General features: G+C 32.9%; 1 protein-coding gene across 1 annotated transcript in view; it reads right to left on the reverse strand.

The window, feature by feature from the left end:
* Positions 1–19,251, reverse strand: part of LOC147078356 (cadherin-86C-like) — a 170,848-nt gene that overhangs the window by 20,655 nt on the left and 130,942 nt on the right. The window contains exons 5-7 of the mRNA XM_085958818.1: positions 18,033–18,116; positions 15,277–15,402; positions 14,120–14,384 (exon numbers count right to left, since the gene is read on the reverse strand). Coding sequence (XP_085814944.1) covers positions 14,120–14,384; positions 15,277–15,402; positions 18,033–18,116 — 475 coding nt within the window. The remainder of the gene's footprint in view (positions 1–14,119; positions 14,385–15,276; positions 15,403–18,032; positions 18,117–19,251) is intronic.

A 19,251-nucleotide genomic window follows, 5' to 3' on the forward strand; every position in this document is an offset into this window, starting at 1 on the left:
ACATTCGAAAGTTCGTAGTACGTACTTTAGAACATTTAATCATTAAGTAGTTCAATCATGGTCCCCACAAAGGGGGGGCTGACATGGCTCTAGCCTGGGGCCCGGGCTTAGAGGGGGCCCGGCGTGGCCAGTTAAGTGAGATATACATACATATCAAATTTGCTTTAATAGTAAAAAAGTCGCGTGCGGTGCTATTACGAGTATATAAAGAATATTTACATTATATGAAATTAAATTTGATTTGATATTATGAAGATTGATAAAGTTAAATGATAGTTCAAGTGTAGAATTTTATTTTATAATTATTTTTAGTGTGTTTCCTGACTATAAAAATGGCTATTTATTCAATATGTCGAAGGGTTACTTAACCATCGCACAGGGGGTAGCAATTAGTGCATTATAATTTATGATTCTGAGTGCCTACAACTTATTTATTTAAAATTACGAAAATCGCTAAAAATACACGAGACACCCTTAATTTGACCTCAAAGAACATTGGGGTTCGGTGGAATACCATTTAGGGAACACTAATGTAAAAAATCACACTGCCCTTTACCTTGGCGATATGTAGGGGGCCCACCAAACATCCTGGTCTGGGGGCCCGCTTCCGGATGTGGGGCCATGAGTTCAATATATTTTTATAATCTTATTGTACTTAATCAAAATGTTAAAATTTACTTAAGTTCACTGTTAATAATAAAATTATTGCTACTTATGGGAAATAAATCCGATCAATAGTTTTATTAAAAAATCGCCAGAATTAATTGCTAATTTATTTTTAATAGTCGGTAACTATTTCGGTGAAAATACCATCGTCGAAGACTGTATGAATAAAACATACATTTATATAGTAATGATAATATTTTAAAATCTATATTCTAAATAAACAGTATTATGTGTGAAATATACCTATAATATTTTGATAAATAATATTAGTATGATTTAGAGAGTAGAGACTATAAATACAAGTAAATAAAAGAAAACATGGAATATAATATTATAGGATTAAAATTATTATTTTCATTTTCTCGAGTAGCGCGAAACGGATATTATATAGAAAATTGTGTTATAAAATGTTTTTATTATTAAAAGAAAACTCTGTTTTATAAACGTTTTAACATCATATTCCTTTCGCAATGATTGTATTTTTAAATACTCACTTTTCCAAAGGCAGCATTATCAAATTGCGTGACGATAAAAATGCTATTAAGAAGTTTTTCTTTTCCTTTTACTTTTTTAAGCCTTTTACAAATTGACTCTGAATATAAAGTAGGTACGTCACCTTATTTAGATTCTTAAAATAGTAAATAGTAATAAAATCTAGTTATAAAAAAATTATCTTGGAGTATTCGATATGCGAGGCGAATCACATAGACGTAACCTGACGAGCATAAAATCTAATCGGAAGTCGAAAAGCGTGTCGCGGTGAGGGTATCAAATCTGGGGCCTTATGTTAGAACTTGCGAGTCCCAGTCGCCCGGTCGACATGACGTCATATGACACCATTGTGACGTACTACCGGAGTGATAATAGCATTCGAGAAAATAACGCTAGTCAAATAGTGGCGTTATTCATTGTCCCCATACACAAATAGGTGTTTCATCATAATAATATCTATGGTGAGCAGTGTGTGTTGGGCGGCTTGCCTATATTGTGTATTGGCTTACGTCACAATTACGTCATGTCGTCGGGTGACACACGAGTCGATAGTTAGAAAATCGCAGGCCTGTACCTTAACTAGCAGGGTTACATGCAAATTGTACATATACATTATCGCCGTAAGCTGATGTAAGTACCGGAAACATTTTGGCAGTATAGCATCAAGACCAAATGACGTGTTGTTCGTTGAACATTTGACCATATCAGCATTTTGTATAGACGTGCAAAGTTTATTTTCTTGAAAGTCAGTGAAGTCTCAATTGAATTGAAATATATTATTATTTGACATTGATTTATATTGTATGACAAACTTTTGTGGAAGCTGTGAAGGTCCATATTATGATCTGACATAGTCAAAAGAATTTGGATTTAATTAACGCAGCGATTTGTAAAGCTGTATTGATGAAAGTGTATTTTTTAATTAATCGATTAAATTTACGTAATAGAATTCTATTTTTTTTTGGATAAATAAACATTTTTTAAACATTGTCAATTTTCAAATTCAATAACTGCATGGTTCGTAGTGCATATTATAAAAGACACCATAGTCTTATACTGAAGGCATTGGCATTTCATACCAAGTGTTCTGGTGTGATCACAATACATCGTCTCTGTTCTGGCAGAACATACTAACTGGAGAATACTAATTTTGAGTAATTTGACTTTGAAGTTAATAAAATGTTTGAAATGGTCTATCATGTGAGTTTATTAAGTAATCGTAAAAAGGATGACTTTAAAATAAAGACTGTTTATTTATTAAGAAGGTTTCCAGACGGTAAAGTTTGAAATAAGAAACATTTTGGTATAACTAACCCAATATGTAATTTTTTCGAATTAGTGTCTTCTGCCAGAACAGTGACGACATAGTATTATTATGTACATCATAGATTAATTAATATAACATGTAGGTAAATGAATTTCTTAACCTTGTGTATTTTTGGGAATATTTCACTGCTAGATAACTACTACAGTGGATTCGCTGTCAGACGTGAAGATCTCTGTACATAGTTTTGTATGTCTCGATTATTTTAACTTTGTTTTTCGTACTATATGGTCATTAATTAGGTTTTTATTAGTTCACTATGCTCCTCTCTCCCATGGGCACTTTTATTAGAAAATCTCTGTAAACTCAGTCAAAGTACACTTAAGTGCGTTGTGACCTTAATGTTAGGTATCCGCTCCTGAGACATTCCCAGGCATAAAAAACTGCTGATGCTTCACACCAAACATAGGGTCACGCTCGATTAAAACCGTGTATGGTGCAAGGCGGTTGGTTTGGAGGAATAATGTGAGTTCTGTCGTCAAGACCTTTCTTACCAATCAGGGAGCTCTATTTCTCATAGTGTGCTGTGTGTCTGCCCCCTTAGGAGTATCATATATTAGGATATATACATATTATTATAAATAATGTAAATCGACTCACTCACTCATTAATAGTGATATGTTAGAGTGAGTGAGTATGGTACATATTCGTTTTTAAATATTAATTTATCACTATATAAGATAGCTACTTTCATAAAATTTTATATTGTTGTTAAATTGTCTTTCAAATATGTTCATATATAAATGATAAATTACATTTTGAATAAAATGTACATATTATAACTCCATAATACCTATGTAGATATTGTAGATATCTTATCTCCCATAATATGTATATAAATGTACAAAAGTACCTACGCATATATTACTGTATTATCTTCCCTTTATAATGGCAATTACAGTTAAAATATGTTTTGTAAGACACTTACTTAAAGCTCTCATGCAATGCGCGGTCAATTATAAAAGCTCAAAAAGCTCTGGTTACTCTTTCAAGCAAAGGTGTCGATGTTCACAAATGCACCTATTTGGGCCGCGAGGCATATTTCACCGGTGCAACCACATTAACCCACGGGTTACGTGGCTTCGAACACCTATGCCGCTCATTGTCTTTTGTACCTTTTGTCTTTTGCATTTACTTACTGACAGTAGTGTATTGAGTAATTAAAGGCTTTATCAAGGCATTGTTTGACGTTTTCTTTTCATTATTATTTCATTCGTTATCTTAAAAATATTCCTCACTGTATAATATTACGTACTCGTGCCTGTAATCTATTTCTTATAGGCCTCGAAATGACTTGAGCGCACGGGAGCGCAGTTCCGATCCATGAAATCCCCGATAGTATCGCACCGTCTCGTGGAAAAATTAAGTTGATCGTCTGAGCTAGGTATGCCATATAATGAAAAATTACACGTTTTTATAAAATATGTATAACATAAGACAAATACCGAGCGCTCCGGTTCGTAAAATTCTCCATTTCGAGCGCTGGTTATTTTGCCATCCCCTATAAGAGGTAGGTATGCCATCATCAGAGCAATCTTAATTTAAAAACTGCTCGAAATAGATCGATGCAGCTGTACTACTACACTACAAATATACTACAAATTCCGGCATCTTGCTAAGCTGCGTATACTTTCGATTTAACTTGGATAAATATCTGTTTTTGAATCTACGTAGAAGGAACTTCTTTGTCATATTCTATTCTTTTGAGTATGTTAACATTACAAACCATTTAGGTTTAATAAGTTTTGTCGATAGGTAAATACTAGCGGCAAATGGTGAAGGTAGGCTGTTAAGATCCGACATAAAAGTGTAGATAGTATTTGTTAATTTCAATTAAAATTCAATTAAACCTTACCCAATCCATGAGCCATAGTAGATAACAGTAAAAAAATATTCGTTTATCTATAAAATATCTAAAATTATGCCATTAAACCACTCATAATTTTATATCAATAATATCTTATAGATACAAGAATACTTTTTATCGAATATGGTTTGGTTAGGCAGGGCTTAATGAATTTAAAAAAAATAGCCATCACCATCTGCAAATTGTAATCGTAGTTCAATTAAAACAAATAAGTATGACTGACAATGTTTATTGTGCACTATTTATGTCGAATCTTAACAGCCTACCTCCACCCCTAGCCACTGCTATTATACAGTATTTTCGTAATAATGGTATTTTTTTTAAATTTTCAACAACTCACTGAATCTCTCACATGGCGGCAGGTTGTCAATGGCGAAATAAACGGAATCACTGTGGGTAATACAAATCGCAAACACATCCGAAGTCATGCCTATTACTAAATTAGATACATAGGTTTTCACAAAGTATACTTATAGTTTAGTGATGATTGGTTATTAACTTACAATCTTCCTAATAACAATTAATAGTCAACGTCGTCTCCATATCCAAGAGTGGTTTTTGGGTTTCGAAACTCAATAGCAAGTATTTTTTCAATTCCGTCTATCTTTTTAAATATTTCACATTATTCGAATGAACATGTTTACCTCCCACGGCTGTTAGATAATCTGAAGTACACACACAATAGATTTGCCTCTGAATCTGATTCGGACCTGTCTATTTCCTATCCGATATAATTTTACGAACACGTCCCACGCCGACCCGACGGGTGCCGTGGGTTACCTCGGTTCAAACCAGTTCCATCGAAAGTAAAAATACCGGTAGGGTCTGAGACATTACCTATATCTACCTATAAAAGAGCCACCGAGAACAAATTATTTTGTTAACATTACTATGACATCAGGATACTCCCTCACTTAAAATATACATATTAAAATGAACACGTTAAGAGAATAAATCAAATACATGAATGAATACGCGAATAATCATCATTATTACAATGTAATGTTCATGATTTTTTCAACTTCATAATGTATAAAACGTATTTTAAAATAACGTAACGTAATTAAAATGCGGACAGATTTACACGCGTGTACTATTTATTAGAAAAGGGCATTAATGTTTTAAAGACATGAACGCAGGTTTGTTATAATGCCCCTTATTAACATGGAAGTAAAGTTCAATTTTCAAGCATTCATTCTGCAATAGTATTAATCAAGATCCTTCGTGATTAATAAGTACTATTGCAGCTTAACTTAACTGTTCTAGATTACAAAATATCAAGCAAAAATCTTTCTGATGGTGGCTAAAGCTTCGATATGGGATGGCACGAGAAGAAAAAGATAGTATTATCAGAGTTTAAGAATAATCTACAACTGAAATTCAGTTAATTATTCATTATTATTATTATTTGTTGAATTTTCCCATCACAATATAATATACGATTACTGTTATAATGACCGTGTTAATGCTTTATAGTTCAACGAGAATTAAATGTAATACAGTACAGGTCCGTTTACTAGAAGCCAGGCGGGAACAGCTACAATTTTCATACCCGATTTCGGCAAAATTCGTGAATTCAAGAATGATAACCTAACCTAATCTAAGAAATAATCCAGTACATCGTCTATTTTCAAAAATTGTTAGCCGCTGGCTTTCACTAAAACAAGAACCTGTAATACTTACATATTACGGGTCATCTATCGTATGTAATAAAAGAGGCTAGATTAGATCAGGCAATTTTTTAAATTCATTCAAATCCTTCAACAAATTTAAGAGAATATCAATGTAGGTACTTCAATCAATCAATCGTAATATGGAAAATGCAATAACGAGTTAATAATTTGATTACTTACCCATTAACTTGGCTTTTATGATGTCAAAATAACCATGGGTTTCTTAGCGACAATATTTTCTTCTCGGTGACTCTACTGCAGAATGTCTGCCCTGCCGTCCACTTAGCATGGCTGTCGATTTAATCGCGTCACAACAAAAGGAGTAATCGGAATTCATCTCGGCAGGCACAAGACGCGTCGATTATTGACGGATCGGCAAATTTTAGCCGCTAAACTTTATCGCGTAACGGTCTGAAAATTATCATCGCATCGGTAGAGGTGTGCTTCTAAGTCTAGGAACTCTCACCGGTAGTGGCGAGCCGTTTGATACAATTAAAGAAACTGTACAGAAACCGGTTGATAATGAATATTTTAGCGTTCAAAATTATCTTACTCTTAGCAAATTGATCAGTCGATAATTCAAATGACAGAAGAAAGATTAATACATAATAACGATTAATAATTAGATGTCGCGTCGAACAAATACAAACTATCGAATCGACACTTGAAATGCATATTGTACAACTAGTCTCGACTGCGAATTTGTCGATGTGATTTTGTTGTCATTCCCAAATCACATCTAACTTAATGTACCTACTGCCACACTCAGCACCGTTGCGAAGTTTTTGCTAAGAAATCATTTGCTTGCCTCGTGTAAAAAAATCACTTGATATGAGATGCGGGGACAATAGAAAAATGTTGCATCGCCGCATGTGCAGAAACTGATTTTTCATTCGTCTCAGTTATCTGCGTGACGTCACGGTCCCGGCATGGTCTTGCATGTGCCAGAGGAAGAGAGTTCCAAAATTGCGCCTGGTTTTGATTTACGATAAAATCCCAGTCGAGACGATTTTCTATGTGAGACCGGACCCACACAGGCAGACTCACAGATCCAGCGATTCAAACCGATCATCTGCTCCGACCGCACCCGATCGTGAAATGTAATTTTATTGCAGTTGCAATTGCATTTTGTAGTTGATACGACTGAACAATAAGCCCGTGTGAGACAAGATTCACTTAATCCAATATGCAGTGGAATTTTTAATGCTTTAAATTTGGTGTAGTGAATTCCAATCCCGGGATCCCGAGCTATTTTCGATACCCATGAATCCCTGGATTGATAAACACAATCCCGATACTTTCGGGATTGATTTTTTTATCAATTTTTATGGAAAATAAAATAAAACAAAAAATACTTTTAATAACAAATAACTACATTAGAAATAAACTGAGTTTGAATGAAGTTTGATTTATACCCATGTGTAAGTTGCCGATTTATTTTATTTTTTCACATGAATTAATAAAAATGAGAAAGATTGAAAAAAAACAATGCTTTGCACTATTAACAAAGTAATTCCACCATGATCTCATACGTTTTACGGCAGTTTAATATTTGGCTGACTAATTATATTTATGAAGCGGAAAGGCCATAAGTACACCATGATTTGCTTTACTATTTTAAATCTCGCTAACCCATTCATTAAGTCTTTACTATCAGAAACAACAATCTCATAATAAATTCTCATTATTATTTATATTACATTATTATTTACTCCATTAAACTTATGTATTTCCAAGATTGAACGTATACAATATTAACAATAAATGTCTTAAATAGTATAAATTATACTAGATTTATTTTTGACCGATGTTATCAATGTTATTTGTAAATATAAAAAATTTATATTAACAATGGAAAAAATGCCAATTCCAGGACCAGTCCCGGGATCCCGGGATTGTCAAATTGAAATCCCGAAATCCCGGGATTGGATAACCTAGTCAAGACAGTGTCATATGTTACATAAGTCAAGTAAATACAGTTAAAATACGCCTAGACAATACCACGATGCGTTTCAAATCTCTCATAGAGGGTAACGAATAAAGATAACGACAGTATTATTTTCGACAGACAACTATTAGCATTTTGTAGCCTACATTACACGGTATAATCGACACTTTGGAATTTAGACGTAGGTACATTAATAGTATGTGTGTAACATTCCACAATGACTTGGCAGTTTTAATATTATTCGATTTGTAAATGTAAATTAGATGTAATCATTATTCAAAACAAAATGAGTTACAATGTCTAATTCGTGACAGTAGACACATTATGAATTTATTATCCAGACAATAGATTTTATAAGTAGGTATTTCTAATCTCAACTAATTAAAATTCTGTCTCATTTAATTATTATACCTTAATGCATGGTTATTGAGCAATAAAGAAATACATTGATAATGACGCAATAATGCTGCTTAACCTCTTTCTGCTTATACTATCTACTTAAAATAAAATTTGGCCCAATAAAAAAATATTAAATATTGTTGAAAATTCCGCATGGTAACTTGATTGGGTTAAAATCGTATGCCAAATGCGGTTACAACCAAAAAATTTGGTCGCATTACGATAAACTATCATTTTCACGTCATAATATTAGTAATCTCTATGTAAATATAAAATGTCACAACAAGGATCAGGTCTGATGGTTGTGACTGGTTTTTTCTGCAAATAACTGCAATGTTAATCGATCGCATACTGCGGTATGTGTGCTTGGGACCTTAGGTTGAAGTCTAACTTGTCAAACTGTTTGTGATATAATAAATGAAGAAGGTGATAATACTGATTATATAATATTCGTCAAATTGCTCAAAGTTGTCAGTCTGTGGTTCAACCCTCAGTTATCAATAATTTATTATTATTATATTTTTTTTTTGTTTTGAGTGTCACTGGTTTTGTCAACTCAATGCTATGATCAAGTAACAAAATAACCAATTGATAATAAACAATACGCGGTAATGCCTAATATATAATAAAAACTATATAGAACATGAAACCCTGGTGACCCTTTTTTCCAAAAAAAAAATATAATGAGTTAATTTAAAGTTTTATAAAATAGTTAGGTAAATACATAAGTGAGTTTGACATATTATTAAATTTTCAAATTGTTTACCACAGTTTCAATTTCCATTGGTTAAATTGCTTATACCTAACAACATTTCAAGCAGAACTCAAATAATAAGTTGTTTCTTTTTTAACTTTAAATTGTGTATTAATAGGTATTTAGAGTAATTTGTATATCCAACCTACTTTTCGACTAGTGACTGATTGAGAAAATAGATTAAGTACCTATATCAAATAATACGTAATCGTAAAAATGATAATGTCAATCAAATAAAGTACACCTACATATTATAGGCATTGCCAATTTGGACAAAATTGGTAATAGAAATTTTTAATCCAATTAAAAATTGCCCCACTTTTTTTAAGTCGTGTATTGACTGTAAGTATATTAATTATTATAGGTAAATTTACAAAAAAACATATTATAGGAAATTTCAGATAACGTATGTATGTAGCACTTTCTTGATTGATAATAATTTAGTAGGTATCAACATAGGATGTTTTATAATACCTATAGATACGAGTATGTTGCCCGATTTGTAAAACTCATGAGAGTTTATGGATTATTGATACTTTTTTGAAAATTTTTGACCCCTTGATATTTTCGATAGCTTTGAAAAAGGCGTCTTTTTTGACAAAAAAAAATATTTAGGATCATAATATTATAATAACGAATCCCAGAATTTTAAGATCGATAAATCGAACGTTATCCTTAGTAGGTATGTATATTCATAATCTGTAGGGACTGCAATACCGGTATTTAATTATTAATCGTTACCGAAATACCCGTTTCAAAATTAAAAATACCGGTATTTTCGGTAATCATACACGTTTATGTTTTTCGAAAATGAATTTAATGTAATTTTTTCGTTACACACTACTATATTATATATATATTAAAGTTAGTGTATAAGTTTTATGCATTCAAAACGCAATTATATTGACTGAAACCAACAAAAGTTAAGTAATATTAAAACAAATTGCTTCAAATATACTTATAGAAGTGTAGCGATAAATTAACATATTTCGAAAAAGAAAACATTTGTGGAAAATATTTCTAATTATTCTATTACTATTGATCCAACGATGATAGTACATCCAACAAGCGTTGAATTTGAGAGAGATTTTCCTGTGCCCGGATGTATATGATATATGTATACGTATACAAATTTATAAAGGTTAACATAATAAATGTAAGTAGTTACTTTACTTTGCTATAAAATAGTGATTTTAATAGATTTTAATAGTTATATTAATTATTGATAGGTACTTCTTTTTTTTTCTTTAATATGTGTTGACGAATACCGGTATTCAATATGAAATACCGAAATACCAGTATTGATATTATATTCATTCGGTATTGCAATCCCTGATAATATGGATAAGAATAAGAAACCCTGGTGTTTCAATTTTCTGTTTTTGTTTAGTATCGCGTTCACGATTCCATTAATGCAAATATTTTTTACATAATGGCATTAAATTTAAATATAAATTCAACGTTGCAGCAAATACATGCAACATTGTGCCAAAACATTGAACAGTATCCGGTAAGCTAAGAGAAACAATAAAAATACAGTTTCCCGCTCAAAAGCGCTTTTGTCGGAATACTGTTTGACTATTTTTAGCAGGAGAGTTTTCCGTTTTATTTTGTTAAGTGTCCGGAAATCTAAAATAGATTTATTTCAACCTACTTTAATGGAAGATATTCTGTGATTTACGCTCGAATACAATAGAATCGTCTCGGTAATACCTATGCGTAAAAAAAGAAAATTATGTAGGTATGTAGGCAATGATTAGAAAGAGAAAGTAAATGAAAATAATTACTAGATAAAAATAAGTTTTTATAAACCTACAACGTTTTAAAATTTTCTGTTGAACCATTTAAACTTGACTTGACTAGCTTAAACGATCAAAAAAAATTGTACTTGATAGAAATACTGAATAATGAAATGTCATTTCATATTGATTTCCATAGTAACGCACGTATATATTAATAATTTTGTTTCTAGGACCCCCTAGCAACCAATAATGATATCGAAATAACTTTTCATACAAAACAGAATTAACTGAAAATGAATTCAATTCTACTTAAAGATGGCTAAAGGTATTAAAATAATGCATTGGCATCGTGTTCTGATATATTATAAAAGTTTTAAATGTCTAGCTAGTCGGGAAGTTAGTTAAAAATCGATTGTAAGATTTGTACCGGACAAATAAGAATACGAGCTAATAAAAACGTTGTAATAAAATAAAAAGCCTGAACTTTGAAGACACAATCTTAACTCGTGAATGGCCTAATAATTTGGGGATTGTATTTATTTTCAAATATTTTGAATGCTTTAAAATTGTTTTAGGTTGGAATCAAATATAATACCTATCTAGTTAATTAGTCGTGTTTAAGGTGCCGATGTAAACAATTATTTTAAGTTCTGCCATTAATGTGCCAGATGCGCACCGCACTACACCCGATCTTCGGGCATACCACGGAACCATACATTTGGATTTTGATATATCAATATTTTTTGTGACTGGGAATGCCTCAGGAGCAATTAACCAAGACTGATATCGCTACGCACTCAAATGTGCTTTGATCGAATTTACATAGCTTTAGGTTATTTAGCCATGGGAGAGTAAAATATAGAATCAAAAATTTTGTAAAAAATGCTATTTCAAAGCTGCCACACAATCTAAGTGAAGAGATGTTGACGTTGGCAGTATGACATTGCAGATTTTTAAAATGTATCCAAACAGCTGATTGGACTGACTTGAGCAGCTCTTCCCTTTCTGTACATATTTTAGGATATTACCAGAGGATGTGGTTTGCATCCTGAATTGACATGTTGGTCGGGTAACAAGGTGAACCTCATAGAACCTGCCAAGTGCCAGTGAAGTCTCCATGTAGATCAGAAAAACAAGTGAATTCAACACTTAAAAAGTAAAATATTTTTCACTTTAAATGGCAATATTTATTATGTCAGCCACGAAATGTGATGAAAATTGTCTTGATAAATATGGCCGTGTAGCAAAAACGGAATTCGACGAAAATGACAATTTATTACAATTTTGGTAGACATCGATCTCGTCTTACAGCTTTATGTGTCTCGGCTTGATCTTTGGACTCTCAATTACGCTTACATTACGGTGGGTTGCTATCACAAATAGAATGATGGAACAAGATTGATGTTCCATGAAGAAGAGAAGAGTTTGTATATAAGGATATCAGACGAAGTCGGTCCAGCGAAGATATGACGCACGCGGTTAGGGGGGTATAGCAGATCACATGTTGCGATAATTTTGCGTGTATATTGATGGGTATACGATAGACGCGAATTATCCACTACGCCTGATCGAGTTATAATATCATCCCTATATTGACCATCGAACCTGCGACTTTCTGTTGTTAGTGGTAACGTCTAGCCGTCGTAATGTACGCAGAGCCTTTCCCAGACTTAAATAGATTCACAAAGAAAGCTTTCCGTGCAGCTACAATACAGAAGTCATGAAGGCAACTAGTTTCAGCGTAATAAATCTCACAACATGTGTACTCAGACGGTATTTCCTTTATATGGGCACATATTACATATGGTATTACTGTGTAGGATATGTTAAGGTTGTATTACGGCTATCTTTCCTTCCTATCGTCCATTTGTTAGACCTACATAGCCACACTCCATACCTCCACGACTCCACGAGTTATTTATGCCTCCCCCGAAGCAAAAATTACGGGGAGGTACTTTACTACACAGGCTATTTTGATTATGTAAGGAGGTCAGTGTAATTTATTCCTATCCAAGGGAAGCTAGAGCAAAGTCTTTAATAAAAATTACACCTTAGGCCGTAACAAAAAAGAAACAAATTGCTGTTTCAAGAAAGTATAGGTACCTACGTTAACTACTTAAATAACGTAAGTAATGTGTTTAATGTTGTGACATTTTTCACTAGGTATATAATTCCATCATAAGAAAGAGTAATATATTAAATTTGTCATATAAATCAGCTTTTCCAATATTTTACTTATAATAATATAGGTACTAATAAAACTTGAATAGAAATCTATGAATAAGTAATTAAAACTGTTACGGTTTCTTAATTTCTGTATTTTTTATTAACATTTTGTTTGTGTCTTTGTGATAAAATTAAATTAAATTCTAAAAAATTCTAATTCCATTAAGTACCTTCGTTCGATAGTATTAATAAAATAAAATTATGTGAACACTAAAGCCTCAATTACATTGAGCTTCTTTACGAGCTGTTTATTGGCGAATTTAAAAGCGGGCGATTCAGCTACTGCGATTTGATGATTACACACAAAACTTTCCATTCGCTGAGAAGCCACAAGCCAGTGACTATTTTGACGGAAAGTAGTTCGTTTTTTTACCGGGAGGTTGGTACTGCGCTCTACTGCGCAGACGCAGTAGGCCCACACGCCGGCGTGTAGCGTGTAAAGTTGACCGGCTTTCAACTCTTCTCGGTAGAGTGTTTACAACCTGCTTATTAGCTTATTCGATGATTACACTGGGCGACTTTACAGGCAGATTGTAAATTCGCCAATAAACAGCTCGCAAAGAAGCTCAATGTAATTGAGGCTTAACTAAAACTCATTATTAAACAAAAAATAGTTATTACAGGTACCGACCGTGTTTGAAAATAATATCAGAAACAGTAAGTTATAGAACTAAATTCCACAAATTTGTTTTTTTAGTCGATAGCTATTTCCGTTATCACACCATTATATTGTGGTTTTATAAACTGTTTAATTGTATACAAAATATTTAGACAAATAATAATAATTGTAAGTGATTTCTCATATCGTACCATACAAATCTGTGAGTATTTTTCTTAAAGTTCTCTACTTTTTCGAAACTATTTTTCACGGTTTAATAAAAACAACCGTGGAATGAATCTCTATCACTGCGAACGAAGTTGAGGAATGTTGGAATTTCTACAAATATTTTTTTCACGTAACTCACATCAAAGTATTAGGGCGTCATAAATCCGAGGAGGTAGATAACAAAAATAATTCCATCACGTACCTGTTGTCTCATTTATATTAAAGAACGGCGTGAAAGGGTTCCCCTCCGACACGAGCCCGTATCGAATCTGTCTGGGCGTCCCCTTATCACCGTCCTCGGCGTGAACCCTCGCCACGATGTCCCCGGGAACTAGATTGGACTGAAGTCGAGTTACTGGGGGCGCAGAGGTGAACACGGGTGGCATGTCCTGCACGTCTTGTACCACGATTACGACTTCTATCCCTGCTATGTTCCTGGTGTCCTTGTTGGGCTCCGCGTAAGCGTCCTGCAGGCGAGAACCGGTGGTTAGAAAATGAACTTTAGTAATAAATATAATAATAAAACAAAGTAATGGGTATTTTTTATACGTACCTACCTACAATTTTAAATAATAATAATTTAGAAGAATGCCATCTTAATTTTAGCAATTTGAAATTTCATTTAATGTTTGTTACTCTGAAACCATCAATATATTATAAATTTATAAACAATAACAATGCGTTTTGTAATGTCGTAAATCAAATTAAAGGTTTAATATTCCCTTTTAAAAAAAGGTCAACATGGTTTTCAATCTCAAACCGAACATGTAAGATTCGAAGAGGTTAGGGTTTATAAATATTTGAACCCAGCAACAGAAACAGACAACAGCGACAGGTGACACTACTGCCTACTACGAGAGTAGTAGTAGGTATCGTTTGTCTCTGTTGCCGGGTTTGAATGATTCGATTTAATAATTGACGACATAGCGTTACTTCAGGTTAGGTTAGGTTAGGTTCAATTCCTTATATTATAAAAAGCATATTGATATTCCTGTAGGTAGGCATGTTAATACGTTAATACTTTTCTTCAGATTCTGATACAATACTTCAATTGATACGATACTGATCAGTAGGGGTTAAACGGCGGAAACAGACGGCTTAAAAATGGTCTTCCTTTGGTTTCATGAAGAAACATTTATTTTTAGATGAATCTAAAAGAAGACTTGACATTTTCTTTCAATATAATGCAAGATTTATTGAAAGTAGATAACAGCGCAGTGCCAATAGACGATGCATAGACTCTACCTCTTTCTGTCTGATGGTACCACAGCTCAAATCGAACCTTTCCTTTCGGCCCGGTCCTCTGCACCCTTCTCTGTTTCCCAAATTACTGACATCTAATTAAAAATAATTACTTACGTTGGCCAAGACAGTGAGATGATACATCGATTGCGCCTCGAAATCTAGAGGCCTGACTAAAAAGATGGTCCCCTCCGTCCTATCTGGAGCGACGATCTTCTGTCGAATAGCGAACAGCGCCGAGCCCTAAAATCAGACCGAAATGACTTAATTAACAACAGATTCTTCACAGTCACAAAAATGGTTGATACTAATTAAATATTCACTAAAGTCTTTCATGTACCGATCGATATAAAAAAATACCCCATCAAATAAGGACTCGGGATAAATAGTAAAAAAAATATCGAGTTTCTTTCTAATGTATAGATTCTGATCTCAGTCGGGGATTAGGGTCCCGAGTACCTACATTGCACCTTCTGTAGCTAATCACTAAAAATACGCACCGCTATACAAAATAACGAGTATTATTTCTAAGTAAAGGACTATCTAATCAAATTATCCATACAAAAGTACTGAAAAAAGTAAGTTAAAAAAGATTAAACACAGTAAATTTTATTATTTTCAAATACTTAGTAATGTTTTCATTGAAAGTTATTCATTCAATTTGTTGTATCAAATAAATGTACCCCAAGCCTACTCACGAATTGACAGTAAATATTTTATCTTTGGTGTTTGGAAAAAAATGCACCCACGATGACTGCGTGGCTTATGCGCCGGTCTATAGTGTCGAGGTTCACAGGTTCGAATCCTGGGTCTGGCAAGTACACATATTGTTTTTCAATTTGTGTATGAGTCAATGGACCTGATAGGCTGACATCCATTTCTCGTAAAAATAAAATCTGTTAATACAAACATCCACATTGTGGAGGCCCATATTATGATCATATTAGGATCAGACATGGCCAAAAGAAAAGAAAAATGAAGTTTGGAAAAAATATGATAATTGCAAAATTCGTAATTCTAGAAAGACAGTACGTATATCCAAGTTTTTGAAGATTAGTTTAATTCATTTTACTTTTGAAGTTTGTTTTCTTTATTTACGGGGAGAGATTATCTACAAACTACGAAATATATTATTTTAATTAATTGCAAGTCTCTTATTATTTACCAGTGGCGAAGGGTGAAGTAGATTGGTAAAATCCGACATAATCAGTGCACACTAAACTTTGCCAGTTATTTGTTTTCCTTCAATTGCAGACGGTGCTGGTTAGTTTTTAAAGATCAATTAAACCCTGCCTCACCAAACCATAGTAGCTTAGGTATGCCATGGACGATCCGACAAAAATAGTGGAGACCTTTTCAGTCATACTTATTAGTTTTCGTTGAAATAAAAATGCATATTACAGATGGTGTAGATTTCATTACGCCCTGCCTATGCCGAACCACAATAGATAAAAAATATTCTTCTATCTATACAATATCTAAAACTATGTATGATTTAATGGCATAATTTTAGATATTTTAAAGATAGACGAATATTTTTTTACTGTTATCTTTTAAGGCTTGGTTTACGGAGGGTTAAATTGAATTGTAAAAACTAACCAACACTGTCTGCAATTTATAGTCTTAGTTCAATGAAAACAAATACGTATGACTGACAAAGTTTAGTGTGCACTAATTATGTCGGATCTTAACAGCCGATCATCACCCTTCGCCACTGATATTTACATACAAGTCTGATTGTGCAAACGACATAACTTTGTCGTATTTTACAACGTTTTTCTTAGCTCGTATTCTTATTTGTCCGGTGGTTGTTTGTCCGGTACAAATCTTGCAATCAATTTTTAACTAACTTCCCTACTAGCTAGACATTTGAAACTTTTAGAATATATCAGAACACGATGCCAATGCATTTTTTTAATACTTTTAGCCATCTTTAAGCAGAATTTAATTAATTTTCAGTTAATTCTGTTTTGTATGAAAAGGTATTTCGATACCATTATTGGTTGCTAGGGGGTCCTAGCAACTAATTTATTAATATATACGTGCGTTACTATGGAAATCAATAATATAAAATGACATTTCAGTATTATTTCTATCAAGTACAATTTTTTTTGATCGTTTAAGCTAGTCAAGCCAAGTTTATATGATTCAACAGAAAATTTAAAAACGTTGTACATAAAAAAGTTCTTTTTATCTTGTAATTATGTATTATTATTTAATAATAATAATTGAAATTGAAATCAATGGTTTCCTGACCATAAATAACTACAGGGAAGATAATACACACGTATATTATATAGTCTGTTATTCATACAACAAAAATCCCAGTTTTAAAATAAATGAATACATAGTTTTTCCTCTATTGCCACTCCTCTGCACCGCTTTGAGCGTATATCGTGGCATAGTAAACGAGAGACTGCCATTAAAATATGTGCTGATATCGCCTGGAAGAACTTTCCATGATTCGTGAGTGAAGTCATATGACTAACTCAATTTTACTAAATATTCTGATGATATTATTTGTAAACAGCTCTTTTTAAAACTATATTTAGATACCTAGATACATACTATTCAGCTGCATGTAGCTCAGAGAAAAATAGGTGTATGTTATTCATTGCTCTTTTAAAAACAACCAAAACTATCCTGATACTTACAACAGTTCATAGTATAATATTAATAAGAAGAAAAAAACATCAATGGTTATATATTTCCCAGCAGGTATCACAACATCATGTTGACAGTTAGTGTTAAACAAAACTGTGTAGATCGGAAGAATTCCTTTTCTCATTCGTAATGTTGTGTACCTACCCGCTTCGTATAACGATAAAAATAAAACTCAAATACATAATCAATATGTTTTTTTCACCACTCACCCATAGTTCCAGGTAAACGGGTTTTGATTGTAATGGGTTTTTTCTCGCCACAATGTAGTCCAGTTCTGTGCCTCGCTTCGCGTTCTACAATAAAAAAAAACAATAATACTTTTAAACTGATTTTCGTGACGCGATGAAATTTTTATAATCAAAGAAAACATGTAAATTTTATCTCTGTTCATGACGGTTGTGTTGATTTTTTAAAATATCATCACTGCTAAATGAGAGAGTAATCCTTCACAGTGTATCCCATGAGAAATAATTATGGACTTGACCCATGAGGATTCGATAATTTATAATATCGTCTCTGTTCTGGCAGAACACACTAACTGGAGAATACTAGTTTTGAGTAATTTGACTTTGAAGTTGTTAAAATGTTTGAAATGGTCTATCATGTGAGTTTATTAAGTATTCGTAAAAAGGATGACTTTAAAATAAAGACTGTTTATTTATTAAGAAGGTTTCCAAACAGTAAAGTTTGAAATAAGGAACATTTTGGTATAAGTAACTCAATATGTATTTTTTTCGAATTAGTGTCTTCTGCCAGAACAGTGACAACATTATTGTTTTCATAATTAATATTATCTGAGACCCTCTTCCCCCTGTCTAATTTTTATAATAAATGATTTTTTTAAATCAATTTACTGTGACTTGATTGAAAAAAATCTGGCACCATAATTATTGCTGTGTTATATATTATACACTCAACGTTGGTTTGTCGCATAGGAAACATTTTCAATAGGGTCCCACCAAACCTGTGAGTACCTAGGGCTTTCAGTTTCCTAAAATTGCCACTGGCAATTTGCTTATGTCTCTAAAAAGTTTTCTGTGCTTTAAAATAATTCGTCATATTGTTTGTTATATACAAAATACAGAGTAGTGCAGTTAGATTATCGATAGTTAAACAATCGCAAATACCCAGTACGAATTCTGACAAACAACAATGAAAAAAAATCTAATTAAAAAAGACGTAGGTAATGTTTTTAAATAACAAGGAGGTGAGTTAGATTAATAAAACAACAGCTATTAAGTGGTTGGTTAAATTATTTTTTCGATGCCTATAGATAGGTAGATACATGGCAGCGAAAAACTGGGGGCCGAGAAGATTGGAGGGAGCAATATGAAGTCTTAATCCAGCAGTGGATCGACCTCAACTGATTACGATAATGATATAATGTTTTATACCGTTACCAGTTTACCCTGTTCACCCCTAAAGATA

This window comes from Rhyacophila brunnea, unplaced genomic scaffold (assembly GCF_057557595.1).
Source record: "Rhyacophila brunnea isolate RB1 unplaced genomic scaffold, BYU_Rbru_1.0 scaffold_11, whole genome shotgun sequence".
Taxonomy (NCBI): domain Eukaryota; kingdom Metazoa; phylum Arthropoda; class Insecta; order Trichoptera; family Rhyacophilidae; genus Rhyacophila; species Rhyacophila brunnea.